The sequence below is a fragment of the Dendropsophus ebraccatus genome, chromosome 13 (genome assembly GCF_027789765.1).
Source record: "Dendropsophus ebraccatus isolate aDenEbr1 chromosome 13, aDenEbr1.pat, whole genome shotgun sequence".
Classification (NCBI taxonomy): domain Eukaryota; kingdom Metazoa; phylum Chordata; class Amphibia; order Anura; family Hylidae; genus Dendropsophus; species Dendropsophus ebraccatus.
This window is the reverse complement of record NC_091466.1, coordinates 15907751-15924128: the sequence shown is the minus strand read 5'-3', so window position 1 is coordinate 15924128 and position 16378 is coordinate 15907751. Positions and strand designations below refer to the sequence as shown.

At 42.8% G+C, this 16378-nt stretch overlaps 1 protein-coding gene across 5 annotated transcripts in view; it reads right to left on the bottom strand.

Moving 5' to 3' along the window:
• Positions 1 to 5982: 5982 nt before the first annotated feature.
• The window catches only part of LOC138771099 (NACHT, LRR and PYD domains-containing protein 3-like), a 128718-nt gene continuing 118322 nt past the window's right edge, over positions 5983 to 16378 (bottom strand). For 4 of the 5 annotated variants that reach the window (XM_069950553.1, XM_069950555.1, XM_069950554.1 and 1 more), the window contains 3 exons: positions 14146 to 14316; positions 12607 to 12765; positions 5983 to 8579 (listed from right to left, as the gene is read on the bottom strand). In XM_069950553.1, the coding sequence (XP_069806654.1) occupies positions 8546 to 8579; positions 12607 to 12765; positions 14146 to 14316 (364 nt within the window). In that variant the 3' untranslated portion in view covers positions 5983 to 8545. The remainder of the gene's footprint in view (positions 8580 to 12606; positions 12766 to 14145; positions 14317 to 16378) is intronic. The other variant, XM_069950556.1, reaches the window with a different exon arrangement.

Sequence of the window (16378 nt, the reverse complement as noted above, 5' to 3'; positions counted from 1 at the left end):
AACCCGTCACCAAGAAAATGCTACCTAAGATATTAGCATCATGTTACAGAGCAAAAGTAGCTGAGCGGATTGATATACACTCACCGGCCACTTTATTAGGTACACCATGCTAGTAACGGGTTGGACCCCCTTTTGCCTTCAGAACTGCCTCAATTCTTGGTGGCATAGATACAACAAGGTGCTGGAAGCTTCCTCAGAGATTTTGGTCCATATTGACACGATGGCATCACACAGTTGCCGCAGATTTGTCGGCTGCACATCCATTATGCGAATCTCCCGTTCCACCACATCCCAAAGATGCTCGATTGGATTGAGATCTGGTGACTGTGGAGGCCATTGGAGTACAGTGACCTCATTGTCATGTTCAAGCAGAAATCGAGACTCATCAGACCAGGCAACGTTTTTCCAATCTTCTACTGTCCAATTTCGATGAGCTTGTGCAAATTGTAGCCTCAGTTTCCTGTTCTTAGCTGAAAGGAGTGGCACCCGGTGTGGTCTTCTGCTGCTGTAGCCCATCTGCCTCAAAGTTGGACGTACTGTGCGTACAGAGATGCTCTTCTGCCTACCTTGGTTGTAACGGTTGGCTATTTGAGTCACTGTTGCCTTTCTATCAGCTCGAACCAGTCTGCCCATTCTCCTCTGACCTCTGGCATCAACAAGGCATTTCCGCCCACAGAACTGCCGCCCACTGGATGTTTTTTCTTTTTCGGACCATTCTCTGTAAACTCTAGAGATGGTTGTGCGTGAAAATCCCAGTAGATCAGCAGTTTCTGAAATACTCAAACCAGCCCTTCTGGCACCAACAACCATGCCACGTTCAAAGGCACTCAAATCACCTTTCTTCCCCATACTGATGCTCGGTTTGAACTGCAGGAAATTGTCTTGACCATGTCTACATGCCTAAATGCCGCCATGTGATTGGCTGATTAGAAATTAAGTGGTAACGTGCAGTTGGACAGGTGTACCTAATAAAGTGGCCGGTGAGTGTATATCGTTATTGCAAAAGATTTAGTATAACTTGTAATTTATTGATTGAAATCTCTGATGTTTCCATGCTAAAGAGTCCAGTCCATGAGTGACACCGCCCACTGGACTCCTTACCACAGAATGATCAGGGATTTCAAACAACATTTTATAAGTTATACTGAATCTTTTCCCACAAAGATATATATCAATCTGCTCAGCTCCTCCTGCTCTATAATATTATGGTGATAGATTATGTAGCATTGTCTTGGTGAAAGGTTCCTCTAAATGTATTTAGGCATTGACTATATAAAATCATAAAATGGAAGGTCCTGGTTTCCCCCACAATGTGGGGTTATGTACTCTATCCTTTCTAGATTTTTTCTTCAGAGTCAAGTTGCTGGGAAGATTATTCCTGAAAATCCTTATAATTGGCCTTGCTGGGCTATTGATGTGCACCGAGTCACCTCAGTGATGGCTATAAAGTACTCAGAAGTCAGGAAGACACCTGTGCATCCTGTGGAGAGTCATTGTTGTGGTGTTTCTAAGAAGCAGAACAAATGGAAAAACTATATCACCAGCTTATTTCTCGAGCCAGTAGTGCCGATGGTGAGGCATGATTGAAGAAATGCTTGGTGATCTGCATGATGCGGGAAGTGACGATGACGGACCTGAAGAAGCAGCATTGAGAAGCCAGTATCGGACATCAACAGAAGTGGCTTCAAGGAGGAAGAGGGAAAGCCAGCCAGAAGAGGAAGCCAGCGAATCTGACATCTTTACCATTCATCGAGGAGCACTCTGAAGGCTGAGAAAACAGAGGAAGATTATTTCACCAGCATTGACACCGAGCAAACATCCCGCTGTGTGCCAGGTTTGGTGACAGGGCGCAGTCTCAGGGCATATACGAGGGGCATTGCTGCATTGGTACAGGAGTCAGAGAAGCTCAGTGAGTTGGCTGCAGTTGGGATTAACCTTCGTTTTCTCAGGTATAAAGCTGCTGCATAGAAGCTCTATACTGTGCTGCAGGGAACCAAATCAGACCAATTGGGCTGATTGGTTCCCTTTAATGGAAGGGTCGATAAAGCTGATGTGGCGAAATCTAGTGGTATATTGTGTAATAGGTCTGGTGTTCCTGAAAATTGCTTAAAAGAGGTATGAATTCTATCTATCTATCTATCTATCTCCACTTCATTTTCATTTACCATTCATTTAAAATAAAAACATGGAGGCTGGAATTTGTGGGCCTTTTCTCATTATTGCCTACTTTTAGAGAAATTGTGAAAAGTTACAGGAAAGATGATAAGGAAGATGTGTGGAAAAAGCCTGTTCTCAATAGAGCTTTTCATAATTGGCTGCAAGCCTTTTTAATTTATTGTGCTGTTTTTGGAGGAAATGCCTGAGGAAATGTGTGGCGCTTTTTCAGTAAACTGACATTATACTTATACTTAAATTTTGGTGGTACTGCTTGGCTCCTTTATGATGAAATGTTTAGTCAAAAGGTATCTGTACAACCGAATATGAAATGGGGTCAGAAAGATGTTGGATTGTAAATAAACCTTAAAGAGAATGTACCATCAGGTACACTCTCTTTAAAATCGCACATGAGTCGAACGGAGCCCGCACAGGGAAGCCGGTGCCGCAATACTTTTTTTGAACTGTGGCCCGGTTCCTCCGTGCAGCACCGCTCAATTCATGGTTACCGGGACAGGGGCAAAGTACAGGAGGCGGGCCGGCCCGCCCCCAATGGGAGGAAACGCCCGCCCCTCCATGATGCGGATCCATTGATTCTAAAGGAGCCGCGTCATGCAGGAGCCCACCCTTATAGTTAGTGCTTTAAGGGGCTCAATCAAATTGCCCAGCAACACCCCTCTGTTTGGGAATTGGTTTCCAAAGGCAGTGACTCCAATGAATCTGCAAAGGTTGCTACATTGGCTATGAATGTACCCATACAAGGAGAAGCTAGAATGTTGCTATTGTGATTTTCAAATGTTTTTTTTTTTTGTCTCACCTTGGGGAAGGTTGCCTATTTGTTGAGAATTTGCGTTCAGTTAATGGGAGGGAGATAATGAAATGAGATAATGGAAGGGAGATTGGAGGGTCCTTTCTCTTCACCTCCTTTCTCTGTTGGGCTTAGTCCCTAAAAAGGAGCCTAATTCCTAATTCACCACTTGTCATATCCTAAATGTAACTCCCTGAACAATTGTGTTGATAAAGCTTTAGTGTTGTATTACACAGGATGATTCTCGTTCAAATTTAAACCATAATCATCCCGTGTAATTGCAGGCAATGATCGAAAAATCGTTCGTGTGTCATTGAACGTTCATTTAGCTCTGACCCTAAAATCATTGTTATTCGTTTACTAATCGTTCACTGTAATCATCCATTCTTTTGCTGGGATCCGATGGGGTAAATGATCATAGTAACTATCGTAATTAACGACTATCTTTCTGTGTAATATGGTGACTAATTTCAGGTTCACGATAAACAATCTAGTTTACGATCGTTTATTGTTAATCGTTAAAATTGCTTTTACACAGAGATTTATCTGACAGATTTTGGAAGTCAAAGCCAGGAAAGAGGAGAAATCTCGGTTTTTCCTTTTTGACCTGTTCCCTGGTTATAGTGTGTTCCTGGCTTTGGCTTCAAAAATGTGTCAGATAAATCTCTCAGTGAAAAACGCACCCTAATGGCCCTATTCCACGGAACGATTATCGTTCATTTTCGGACGATATCGACCGCTACGGACGATAATCGTTCCGTGGAATAGAGTGCAACGATCAGCCGACATCGTTCATGTCGGCTGATCGTTGCAGTCGCTTGTTTTTCAACATGTTGAAAAACAAGCGACTGATATAGCAGCGATCTGCTGCCGTCGCTCCGCTGAATAGGAGCATCGGCAGCAGACGCTGCTATATCCTATGGGCTGCCCGGACGATCAGCGATCCTCCGAGCAGCCCCCCCGCAGCTCCCCGCCGCCCCACCCGCACTCACCCGCTCGCAGCAGCCGCGTTGAATAGCGGCGGCAGCGAGCGGCGAACGAGGAGCAAACGAGCGCTAATAGCGCTCGTTTGCTCCTCTAAAACGGCCCGTGGAATAGGGCCATTAGTGTCTGTTAATTATAGCTAGGGTTCAGGGTACCCTACTAGCTACAAGCTGATATTAGACTTGCCTTCTAGTTGCTGCCTGTGTGTGATGAAGGTTGTTCCTCTCTAGGTTTTCAATTGAATGGCTCCTACTACTTTGATAAAGCATTGCCTATGTGATTTTATCACTTCTGTTCATACTTTGAATGATTTCCAACATTTTTACAATGGCTTTTATCTGAAAGTCTTAGGGCCGTATTCCACCGGACGATTATCGTTCAGATTATCGTTAAATCGTTCGAATCTAAACGAAAATCGTTCGATTGAAATGCAGTTAACGATTAACGACCGAACGAGAAATCGTTGATTGCTTTATAAGACCTGGACCTATTTTTATCGTTGCTCGTTCGCATTGAATAAGATGTCGTTCGTTCGGTCGTTCGCAGTAGATACGAACGCAATAGCAAAGAAATAGCGAAGAAAAAACTATCGCAAATACGATCATAAGTAACGATTATCGTTCCATGGAAATGAGTGAACGTTTTCGGGTCTTTCGCAATAGCGGTCGTTTGAGATCGTTAATCGTTAACGATTATGCAAACGATAATCGTCCGGTGAAATAAGGCCCTTACAGTTGGTTCTTCTCTTTACTACCTGGACGATTTTTTTTTTTATTGGCCAGCAAGATGCGCATGAATGTAAGTGGCTTTTAGAAACATTTGAATCAATGTGTGAACATTTCGGTATTCCTTTGGAACATGAAAAAACTGTTTTGCCATCTACTTTTATTGAATACTTGGGTATTGTGATATATACTGATATAATGGAGTTTAGGTTACCTAGTGAGGACATAGTTCAGCTTTGTAACTTTATGAGTTGTAGGTTATTGAAGAAAAAAAAGTTACCCTTAAAGAAATGCAGAGATTGTTGAGCTGTCTTGCTTTTGCCACTAGGGTTATTCCTATCTACTAAAAGGTCCGAAGTCTCCAAACTCTCATATTAGATTCAGTTTCCCTGAGGGAAGACTTGATGTTATGGAAAGAATTTTGATGAGGTTTAATGGCAAAGCCTTGTTCCAGGAAAGTTTTATTAAATCAGAGGCACTGGGTCTATTTAATGATGCAGCTGGTTCAATTGGTTTTGGAGCTTTCTGGGATGGTTATTGGTGGGGGGGCGCTTGTGCCTCTATATAGTAGTAAGGCTCCCCACCAATGCATCCATATAGTAGTTAGGCCTCTCTATGTTGGGTGAAGCAAGCTTGGTGGCTATGGACCTCCTTTGGGAGCTCCCATTTACTTTTCTATACCTTCCCCTCTGTCTTTACCCAATTTGCTATAATGCTTCCCCACCCCTTATTTCACACCTGGTTTCCCTGATTAGCCAGTTCACTTGTACTCTAGTCACCTTGTATACCTGATCATTAATGAGCGGAATTAAACCAGAATTGAATGTAAGGGGAACTGAAATTGACTGTTTCAGAACAAATTTTGCATAACTTTTTCCTTGCCTCCTCACCCCCATTGACAAATGTTAATTCTTTTCCATCATTGCTCCTTCCCTGGGTTTCAAATGCTAAAAAAACTTTAAAGCCTACATTAAGCAAAAACTGTTTATCTCTCCATCCCTTTTACTCACCCATCTGATTCCTACGGCTGTCCTCTGTCCATACTTCAAAGCCGTCCATTCCAAATACTTACAACCATCTGACAATATCCTACTAACACCTGCTTGATGCAGAGAAAACAGAGAAAAAACTTCTAGTAACCCCTTTAATTCTACACCCATCTGCCTGACGCCCGTCTCCCTAGCTCTGTCCACAAACTCTTTATTATCTGCATCCTGTTTTCCCAGGTTTTCCCATATTTTTTGGTGTCACATCTGTATAAGATACTGAATGTGACACCAAAATATATCGATTACACCAAAGCACATAGAAAACAAATAAATATTGATTTTATTGACTCATATTAAAAATACATAATAAAAGTAAATAAAAGAAGTCTACACAGAAAGAAAAACATTTGGGATACTGCGTGCTGACTGGGTAATAGTAAGTGACTGCAGCTCTGGAGGTGGCGGGATTATGATACATAATGTAACAGCAGAATAGTGACTGCAGCTCTGGAGGTGGCGGGATTATGAGATGGAATGTAATAGAATAATAGTGACTGCAGCTCTGGAGGTGGCAGGATTATGATACATAATGTAACAGCAGAATAGTGACTGCAGCTCTGGAGGTGGCAGGATTATGATACATAATGTAACAGCGGAATAGTGACTGCAGCTCTGGAGGTGGCGGGATTATGATACATAATGTAACAGCAGAATAGTGACTGCAGCTCTGGAGGTGGCGGGATTATGAGATGGAATGTAATAGAATAATAGTGACTGCAGCTCTGGAGGTGGCGGGATTATGATACATAATGTAACAGCAGAATAGTGACTGCAGCTCTGGAGGTGGCAGGATTATGATACATAATGTAACAGCAGAATAGTGACTGCAGCTCTGGAGGTGGCAGGATTATGATACATAATGTAACAGCAGAATAGTGACTGCAGCTCTGGAGGTGGCAGGATTATGATACATAATGTAACAGCAGAATAGTGACTGCAGCTCTGGAGGTGGCGGGATTATGATACATAATGTAACAGCAGAATAGTGACTGCAGCTCTGGAGGTGGCGGGATTATGATACCTAATGTAACAGCAGAATAGTGACTGCAGCTCTGGAGGTGGCGGGATTATGAGATGGAATGTAATAGAGTAATAGTGACTGCAGCTCTGGAGGTGGCCGGATTATGATACCTAATGTAACAGCAGAATAGTGACTGCAGCTCTGGAGGTGGCGGGATTATGAGATGGAATGTAATAGAGTAATAGTGACTGCAGCTCTGGAGGTGGCAGGATTATGATACATAATGTAACAGCAGAATAGTGACTGCAGCTCTGGAGGTGGCGGGATTATGATACCTAATGTAACAGCAGAATAGTGACTGCAGCTCTGGAGGTGGCGGGATTATGAGATGGAATGTAATAGAGTAATAGTGACTGCAGCTCTGGAGGTGGCAGGATTATGATACATAATGTAACAGCAGAATAGTGACTGCAGCTCTGGAGGTGGCGGGATTATGATACATAATGTAACAGCAGAATAGTGACTGCAGCTCTGGAGGTGGCGGGATTATTATACACAATGTAAAAGCAGAATATTGACTGCTGCAGTGGATGTGATTGCAGTATAGGGCAGGATGTAACACGGAGACACTGGATGCAGCTGAGGAAACAATTAAAGTAGTAGTTATGCTACACTGACATCACCTATATACACAATAGCCACTTATATACACACCACACACAAACCACTTGCTTGTCTGTCCTCTTGTTCTCTGTGCAGTGACACTTGAGAACCTGTGGTCATGTGACTTGATTATGAAACACTCTGTCAGCACATGCTTGCTCCTTGTTCCCCGCTGCTATCACACCCGTTGGCAGCGAGTGGGCGAGTACAGGGGGGGCCGCAGGGAGCTGCCCGAGTGATCGATTGATCGTCTGGGCAGCCTATAGCAGATAGCAGCGGTCTGCTGCCGCTGCTCCTATTCCACAGAGCGACGGCAGCAGATCACTGCTATATTAGTCTTTTGTCATGTTGAAAGACAAACAACTGCAACGATCATCCGACATCGTTCATGTCAGCTGATTGATGTCTTCTATTACGCAAGACAATTATTGGCCCTTACAGCCAATAATCATTTTGTGTAATAGAGCCTTAAGGGTCCTATTACACAAAGCGATAATCTGCAAAAATCTAAATCAGACCAATGCAGCAGATTATAGCGCAGTGTAATAAAGACAATGATCAGCCATTTACACTATGGAATTGGCGCTGAAATGCTGTGCGGAATCTGCACCAAATCCTGCCTGCCATCTGTTTGAATAGGAAGGCTCACACGCCTCCACTCTCCGTGCAAAAAATTAACATATCAATTCTTTGAGCAGAGAAGCGCGGAGAGCGGAGCAGCGTGAGCCTTCCCATTCAAACAGATAGCAGGCAGGATTTGGCACTGAATCCGTGAGCGGGTGCGAGCGGCGGAATCTGCAACACATTTTCCGTCGGGATTCTGTAGTGTGCACATACCCTTACTAACGAAAAGCTCTCTCTCTACATTGCACTCTCTTCCTTGCAGTCCACCCTTCACTCTGGTTCAGACAAATCCACCTCTTCCCTTGCTCGTCCTCTGCCAATCTCTTTAGTGGCTACTAACTATAGCATTGAAGGCCAGACCCTTGTCAACTCATCACACAACCATCTCCAAAACGTCTTTTCAGTCCCCCCCCCCCCCCCCAATTCCTTTCTCAACTGCTCATACCTGACAGACTGCTAATATGTACAGCATCCAGCAACTAACTGCACCCCCAAAATAAAAAAAATCAGGCTTCTTGCTTGCTTGGATTATCGAGATTTGGTTTGTGCCTTTCCAGCTTTCTTACGGCTTCTTCTTTCAGGTAACCTGTTCTTCCCCAGACATGTCAATGCTGTAACAAAAACAGAATTCTCAGTATTAGGGACTTTTTAAGAATTTTGTAATGACCTCAGATTTGTCACCCCGACAGCCAGGTGACCCTTTAAATGAGCACTGTAATTACCAAGAAAAATGTTAAGTCAGTAGGAGAGGTTAGAAGGCTTATACATTTAGTAGGAAAGGAACAACATTACCATAAAATATTCACTAATTCAGTTCTGAAGTGATTTTAAGGGTCCTCTAGCTGCCCAGGTACTAGTCATGTGGCCTCACTACCAGAAGTACTGCCCCCCCTCTCCCTTAATCACCACCTCTTTAACCCCTTAAGGACAGGGCCAATTTTAATTTTTGCACTTTGTTTTTTTTTTTTTTTTTGTTGCAACAATAATCATACAATGCAATTGCGGACTTCATTTTTTCATAAAACATGCTGTGAAACCAGAAAAAAATTTGTGCAGTGAAATTGAAAAAAAGGGTGTTTACACCCTTCACCCTATGGTAAAACTGACATGTTATTTATGTTCCTCAAGTCGGTACAATTACAACAACATGCAACTTGTATAACTTTTTTTTTCTTCCTTTTAATCGTACAAATATTTAATAACAGATTAACCCATACAATGTATACCAAAATCCCCCCCCCCCCCTTCCAGACAGAGATTTAAAAGAACTACTGATATTAATTTTCATAATTATTGTAGACTTTAACTACCTCCTCCCAAGCCTTCACTTCAGACGCGGTTACCGACAACCAATTTCTTACTATAAGGAACCTTGCAACAAAAAGTCATATGTGTCGATGGACTCTTTTTTTCTAATCCACTCCAACCAAGAGAGAGTCAGCTCCTAAGATGATCAGCCATGGATTCATTGGAATCTTAACCTGTAATTCCATATTAACTATCTCAGATACCCCAACCCAGAAGACTTGTATCTTAGGACATAACCAAAATATGTGAGACCAATTTGCATACTTTTCATCTAGGGCAAATTGCGATATTCCTCTTTCCGATTTTTCTGAGGAATTTGGGAGTATAATATAGTCTGTGCAAGATGTTGAATTGCACTAACTGGTGGTTTTGATTGCATGATACTAATCTTACATTTCTAAGGGCTCTCGCCCATTGGGAATCATCTATTACACCAAAATCCCCCTCCCACTTATCCCTACTCCTTTTTGTAATATCACCCTTCTCCAATTCCTTCAACTTTTTATAACTTTTATTTTATTTGACGGCTTTTTAAAAAAACAAAAAAAAAAAAACTAAAATTGCTCTATTCCCAACCTTATAACACTTATCTATGGGGCTGTGTGAGTTGTCATTTGTTTGCGACATGATCTGTTCTTTCTATCGGTACCTTGTTTGCATATATTCGACTTTTTAAACGCTTTTTATAAAAAAAATTCTGGATTTCATGTAAACAAAAATGCACAATTTTGCACTTTGGTAGGTTTTAGCGCTTACTCCATTTACCGTACAAGATAATTTAATAGATTTGGACGATTACACACACAATACCAAATATGTATATATTTTAATTAATGTATTTACAAAATTGGAAAAGGGGGGTGATTCAGACTAATAAAAAAAACTTAATTATTTTTTTTTGACACACATTAACCCTTTAAGGATGGGGCCCATTTTCGTTTTTGCGTTTTCGGTTTTTCCTCCTTGTGCATAAAAGGCCATAGCACTTGCATTTTTCCACCTAGAAACCCTCATGAGCCCTTATTTTTTGCGTCACTAATTGTACTTTGCAATGACAGGCTGAATTTTTGCATAAAGTAAACTGGGAAAACCAGAAAAAAATTCAATGTGTGGTGAAATTGAAAAAAACAAACAAAATGCAGTTCTTTTATTTGGGGGGGTATGTGTTTTTAAGTCATTCGCCCTGGGGTAAAACTGACTTGTTATGCATATTCCTCAAGTAGTTACGATTAAAACGATATATAACATGTATAACTTATATTGTATCTGATGGCCTGTAAAAAATTCAAACCATTATTAACAAATATACGTTCCTTAAAATCGCTCCATTCCCAGGCTTATAACGCTTTTATCCTTTGGTCTATGGGGCTGTATGAGGTGTCATTTTTTGCGCCATGATGTTTACTTTCTATCGGTACCTTGATTGCGCATATATACGACTTTTTGATCGCTTTTTATTAAATTTTTTATGGATTTGATGCGACCAAAAATGCGCAATTTTGCACTTTGGGATTTTTTTGCGCTGACACCGTTCACCGTACGAGATCAGGAATGTGATTTACTTTTATTTAAAACCTGGGAAAAGGGGGGTGATTCAAACTTTTATTAGGGGAGGGGGCTTTTTACTTATAACAATATATATATATATTTTTTTTTACACATATACTAGAAGCCCCCCCAGGGGTTAGGGTTATTCCCCCTGGGCGACTTCTAGTATATACACTTTGATCTCTCATTGAGATCTTTGCTGTATACTTATACAGCAAAGATCAATGAGATCGGCACTCGTTTGCTTTCGGCTGCTGCAGCCGAAAACAAACAAGTGCCGAGCCGGGGACGGCGCCATCTTGAAGCGGTCCCCGGCCGGCAGCAGGTACGGAGATCGCTCCTCCGGGACAACCCACTAGACACCAGGGATAAGCTGCGTCCGGTAATCGGATGCAGCTCTCATGTTTGACAGCTGCATCTGATTACTGTATTAGCGGGCACGGCGATCGGACCGTGCCCGCTAATACCCGCGGTCCCGGGCTACAAGGGGCACCCGGAACCGCGGCGGTGTGTAGCGCCACGCGGCCCCGCGCTGAACACCTCTTACGGGCACATGATGTACCGGTACGTCATGCGTCCTTAAGAGGTTAATTAGAAGTCCCCCTGGGGGACTTCCAATACAACTAAACTGATCTCTCATATAGATCAGTGAAGTACACATAATAAAGCACTAATCCATTAGATCAGTGCTGTATTGGTCTGGTCTGCAGCAGACCAGATACATTGATTGCTGAGCTGGGATCAGCATCATTGTGACGCTGAGCCCCAGCCTCCTCAGAAGAAGGGATGTCCCCCCCCCGGGATCTCACTGCGGAGGGGTGGGGGGGCAGATCCCCCCACACCAGGGATGGGGGTCAAACGCTATTTAAATGCAGCTGTCAAAGCTGACAGCCGGGAGCGTCAATAAGCCGCGACAGCTAATACATACGGTCCCTGGCTGCAAATAGCAACCGGGACCGCATGCTGCAGAGAGCCCTCTCTGCTTACCCATGTATTATTGTTGATACAAGGAAATGCATTTTGTACTTGACCAACAATACATTGTCGCTGCATAACTTGGTTGGGCAAACTCTCAGATTTTTCCTAACAGTGCCCCATGCAACAGGTATTCTGGAGGTTCAATCCTAGTAGCTTTCCCTCGTATATCCGAAATTTCTAGGTATATCCTGATGCACTTCTTATACATCTTTACACCATAAATTGACTTCTTACTTGGCAGGCACTGGCAGATTTAAGCTTCCCTTCAAAATGAACCAGGGGCTTAACTACGGCAATGCACATCTTAGGCATGTAGGTATGAGCAAACTTGGCACTAAAATGGTCTATGAGGGGCCTTATTTTATATAAGTGGTCATAACAGGGGCCGGAGCCGCTCACTCCACAGTGTGCACTGACATGGGTTTCTGCGGCCGCTATTCAATGAATAGCGGCCACAGAAAACGGACATGTCAGTCGTTTGCGGCCCCGCTAGGGGTCACGGCCGGAGCGTATACTATGTGTATCCGCTCCGGCCGGGATTCCATATAAAGCAAGGAAACGTATTTTTCCTCAATAATCATGGCCGTTATACAACGGTCGTGGTTTTACGAAAAGATACATTTTCTAAACACTCACACTGCAAACTAAGAAAATTATTTAGAGGGCGAGACAGTCATGTTAGTAAACACATCCAGATGCAGTCAGCAGTTTATCTGACATAAAAATGGTGCTGGGCATAAATTAAAATCCGTGCACAACTTTTACCCCCACGTCTTAGTCCTGTATACTTTTTTTTATACTCACCCAGATTCTTTTATGCTGCAGGCGGGACTGGACTGAACTTCCATTAATTCACCAGACGCATTGTTAATAGACAGGTCAAGTATCTTCAGGGACGGGTTATTCCTTAGTATAGATGCCAACTGGGTGCAGGACGTGTCTGGTAGGTTATTATTAGCCAAACTGTAACAGTAAGACAATGAGATGTGGGTGACAAAATATACAACGGGGAAAATTAAGTTGATGATGGGTTTTGCAGGTCATAAAAAAGACTGTAAGTGAACTGGGGGGCAGTACGTTGACAAATCTGCGAGATCAGTTCAGGGTGATATGATCAGTCAGGAAAATGTGGAGAGAAAATGTCCCCAGCTGTTAGTAAAATTCAAAAATGTCATCACTTGCAGCCACCTCTTGTTTTCGGTGGATGTCAGGAATGATGGCCGCTATATGATATGCTCACTGACACCAGATCAGGGTTCAGAAAAATACAGAATTCCTGAATAATATCCTCACTTTATGCCATAAATTATTCATTATTGAAGCACAACTGGACTTTACAATAGTCATAAAGTAGATGGAGAAACTTTGGTCACCAATCTGAGAACTAGTGTTCCTCTGCTATCTATTGGAGCTCTAAGTCTGTGACCTCTCTGTGCTACATTCACCTTCTGACTTAACATTATTATGTTACATGAGCCTCTATTCTTGTTTTGAAGAAAACTGGAAGAAATTGAGTCAAAGATATTTAATATCACAACTGCCAATGAAAACAGAAGGAAACGCAATCTGCTAGATCAGCGCTGGCTTACCAAGCTCATACATGGCTCAATAATCGAGCATGAGGGCTGTATCTATATCATTAGCGATGCCTGTGCAGCCCTTCCTTTTGACATGAAAAAAAATAAATAAAGTTTATACTTACCTATTCTCTCCTGTTGTCCTGCTGCCTTTTGCCCGAGTTTAGCGCTCACCGATAATGCTTCTGGCTCCATCTCTTCAGTGACAGGCCGCTCAGCCAATCACTGATCAAAGCGGGACAGCAACGTGGCCAGTGATAGGCTGTGCAGCCTATTATTGAAGAGATAGGGACACAAGCGACAGCAGTGAGCAGGGAACACAGGCAAAAGGCTGCATGACAATGAAGGAGAATAGGTAAGTATAAGCTTATTATTTTTATAATGTCACCAGCCAGTGATTTTTAAACGTTTACAACAACGATCATCCGATGATCGTTTCTTTGGCTTTATTACACGCAGCAATAATCAGCCTGATTCAGCAGATTATCGCTCTGTGTTATACCATAGGGCCCTTACTGTACACAATAATACACTATACTAATATGACTAATATGTTATAAAACCAGACTTGTTTCTAAGTTCATAACAGACATGTGAAGTGATATAAACAGAAGAGACAGACAGACATAAATACAGATGTAACATATCATAGCGCTGTCAGCAGTTTCTCTCAGACATAATATTGGTGTGGATCATAAAATAGAATCAATTCCACATATAACTAAGCCTGACATGTCTCAGTCATGTACACATCTCTTATACTCACTATAAATCCTGTATCCTGCAGGCTGGACTGGAAAGAGCTTCCACCAAGTCAATGAAGTGAGGACCAGATAGATGGTTACCAGACAGGACAAGTCTCTTCAGGGACTGGTTATTCCTTATTACAAATGCCAACAGGGTGCAGGACGTGTCTGGTAGATCATTATTAGCCAAACTGTAAGAACAAGAGGAGATGTTGGCAATGCTTTTACAGAGAACTTCTATATTGGAGAGAAAATGTCTTAGGCTATGTTCACACTACGTACGAATCCATATCATTTCGTACGGCGCCGTACATGTGCGGCTGAAACTACGGGCGTGCGAATATTCGATGTGCGGCCGGATGTGTACGCAATGCGAATGTACGCCCGTACTCTACTTACGCTTCCTGAGCCCCCTACGAAGCGATCTGACAGCGGTTTTTTACTTGGAAATCTTCGCCTAGCCCCGGACACCCCACAGAACCTTTTGGATCGGCATAGAAGAGTGGAAAAATGAAGAAATCACCACTTCGTACGGATTCGCGCGATACGCTACGGGCGCAAGTTACAGCCTTCCGGCCGGAAACAGTGGTCTGGTTCATTTCTTACGGTGCCGTATACGATCCGGGCGTACATTCGTACGAAGTGCGAACTGTGAGGCCGGGATCGTATACTTTGCATTGTACGCTAACTATGTAAGTTTCCGGCCGCATATTCACGGAGCGCACTACGGCCGGAAGCTTACGTAGTGTGAACCTAGCCCAAGGCTGTAAGTAAATCCACAAATGTCATCACTAGAAGCCGCCTAGTGTGTGTGAGATATGTCCACTGACATCAAATCCTTGTTCTAGAAATATAGAATGAATATTGTCCTCACTTTACGGCATGTCATAAATCATTGATTTATTATCAGCTGCTGAGAACCCCCCTTCCTCCTCTATCAATAGTTCAACAATTAACAAATACATTCATCAAATGCAGCAAATTAGACACAATAGAATGGAACCAATAAATGAAACCATAGTCAGACAAGATTTCGAATGTCATCATCTCTCTCTCTCCCCTGGTAGGATTGGTTAGTGACTGGTACAAAGAGAGTTGTGACTCTGGCTCCTCATTTGCTTTCTCTTTTTAGTAGTATGTTGGATAATGGATGCATACCTGACTCTATGCGTAAGGCCCTCATAGTCCTAATTCTCAAACCTGGTAAGGATCCTCTATATCCAGATTCCTACAGGCCTATTTCCTTGCTGAATACTGACATAAAGGTTTTAGCTAAAATTCTGGCAATAAGACTTAACAAATGTATCCTGTCGCTCATTCATCCATCCACATACAGACCTCACTTCAGGCTCTGTACTTTCACTAGGTACCTATAATAATTATAATAATTGGGAACACCTTGACAGGTTGAATTTTGGTCTGTGTCATTGTTCCTGGGTCCATTTGCTACACCAAACCGGGGGCACGTATATGCACCAATCTAGATGTCTCTGAAACGTTTCCACTAGAGAGGGGGACTAGGCAGGGCTGACCACTCACTCCTGAAACAGTCAAGGAGGCATGGTTGCCCCTAATCTCTACCATTACTACTTGGCCTTCCAACTAGTCTATGCTTCATGGTGGTTAGATATTGACAGAAGCAACACAGCAACCTTGGTGGCTGGAGCTCTTATGGGATCTTATGAAAGCCTTACAAATCTGCTGTAGAGGTATCAGCCCTCCTTGAGAGGACTCACCCCTCTTTACACTGTTGTGCATGTATGATACCTTTCCCATAAAGAGCCCCAAACTACGTTTCCGCCCCCCCCCCCCCCCCAAAGTCCACTGTGGTTTAGCACTCACCTTTTCCACGTTATCTCCTTTTATGATTTTCAACCATAGGGTTGTGCAGGTGTCTGTTTTCTTACCAACTTTATGACAGAAGCTGGGGAATTTTTATCCTTTACTCGGTTTTGTGCTAAGTTTACTTTGCCTCCTTCCTCTCCTATCAGGGACTAATACAGAAGTCATCTTGACAGCCCATGAGTGTGTTTAGGGGTGGTTATAGATCTTATTCTGAGGAGGGGTCTGGCGGTACGGAGTGTACCTGCTCTGGTGTAGGCCCTGGGGCCATCTCTACCATGTGCGGTTTCCCCTTTGGCAGTTTTTAAATGTTTTTAATCTTTCTTTGGGTTATCATTCCTTGTGTAGCATTATATTGTTGTGAATAAAGTTATTTCTCTCTCTATTGGTGTGCCAATACCTTTTTACATA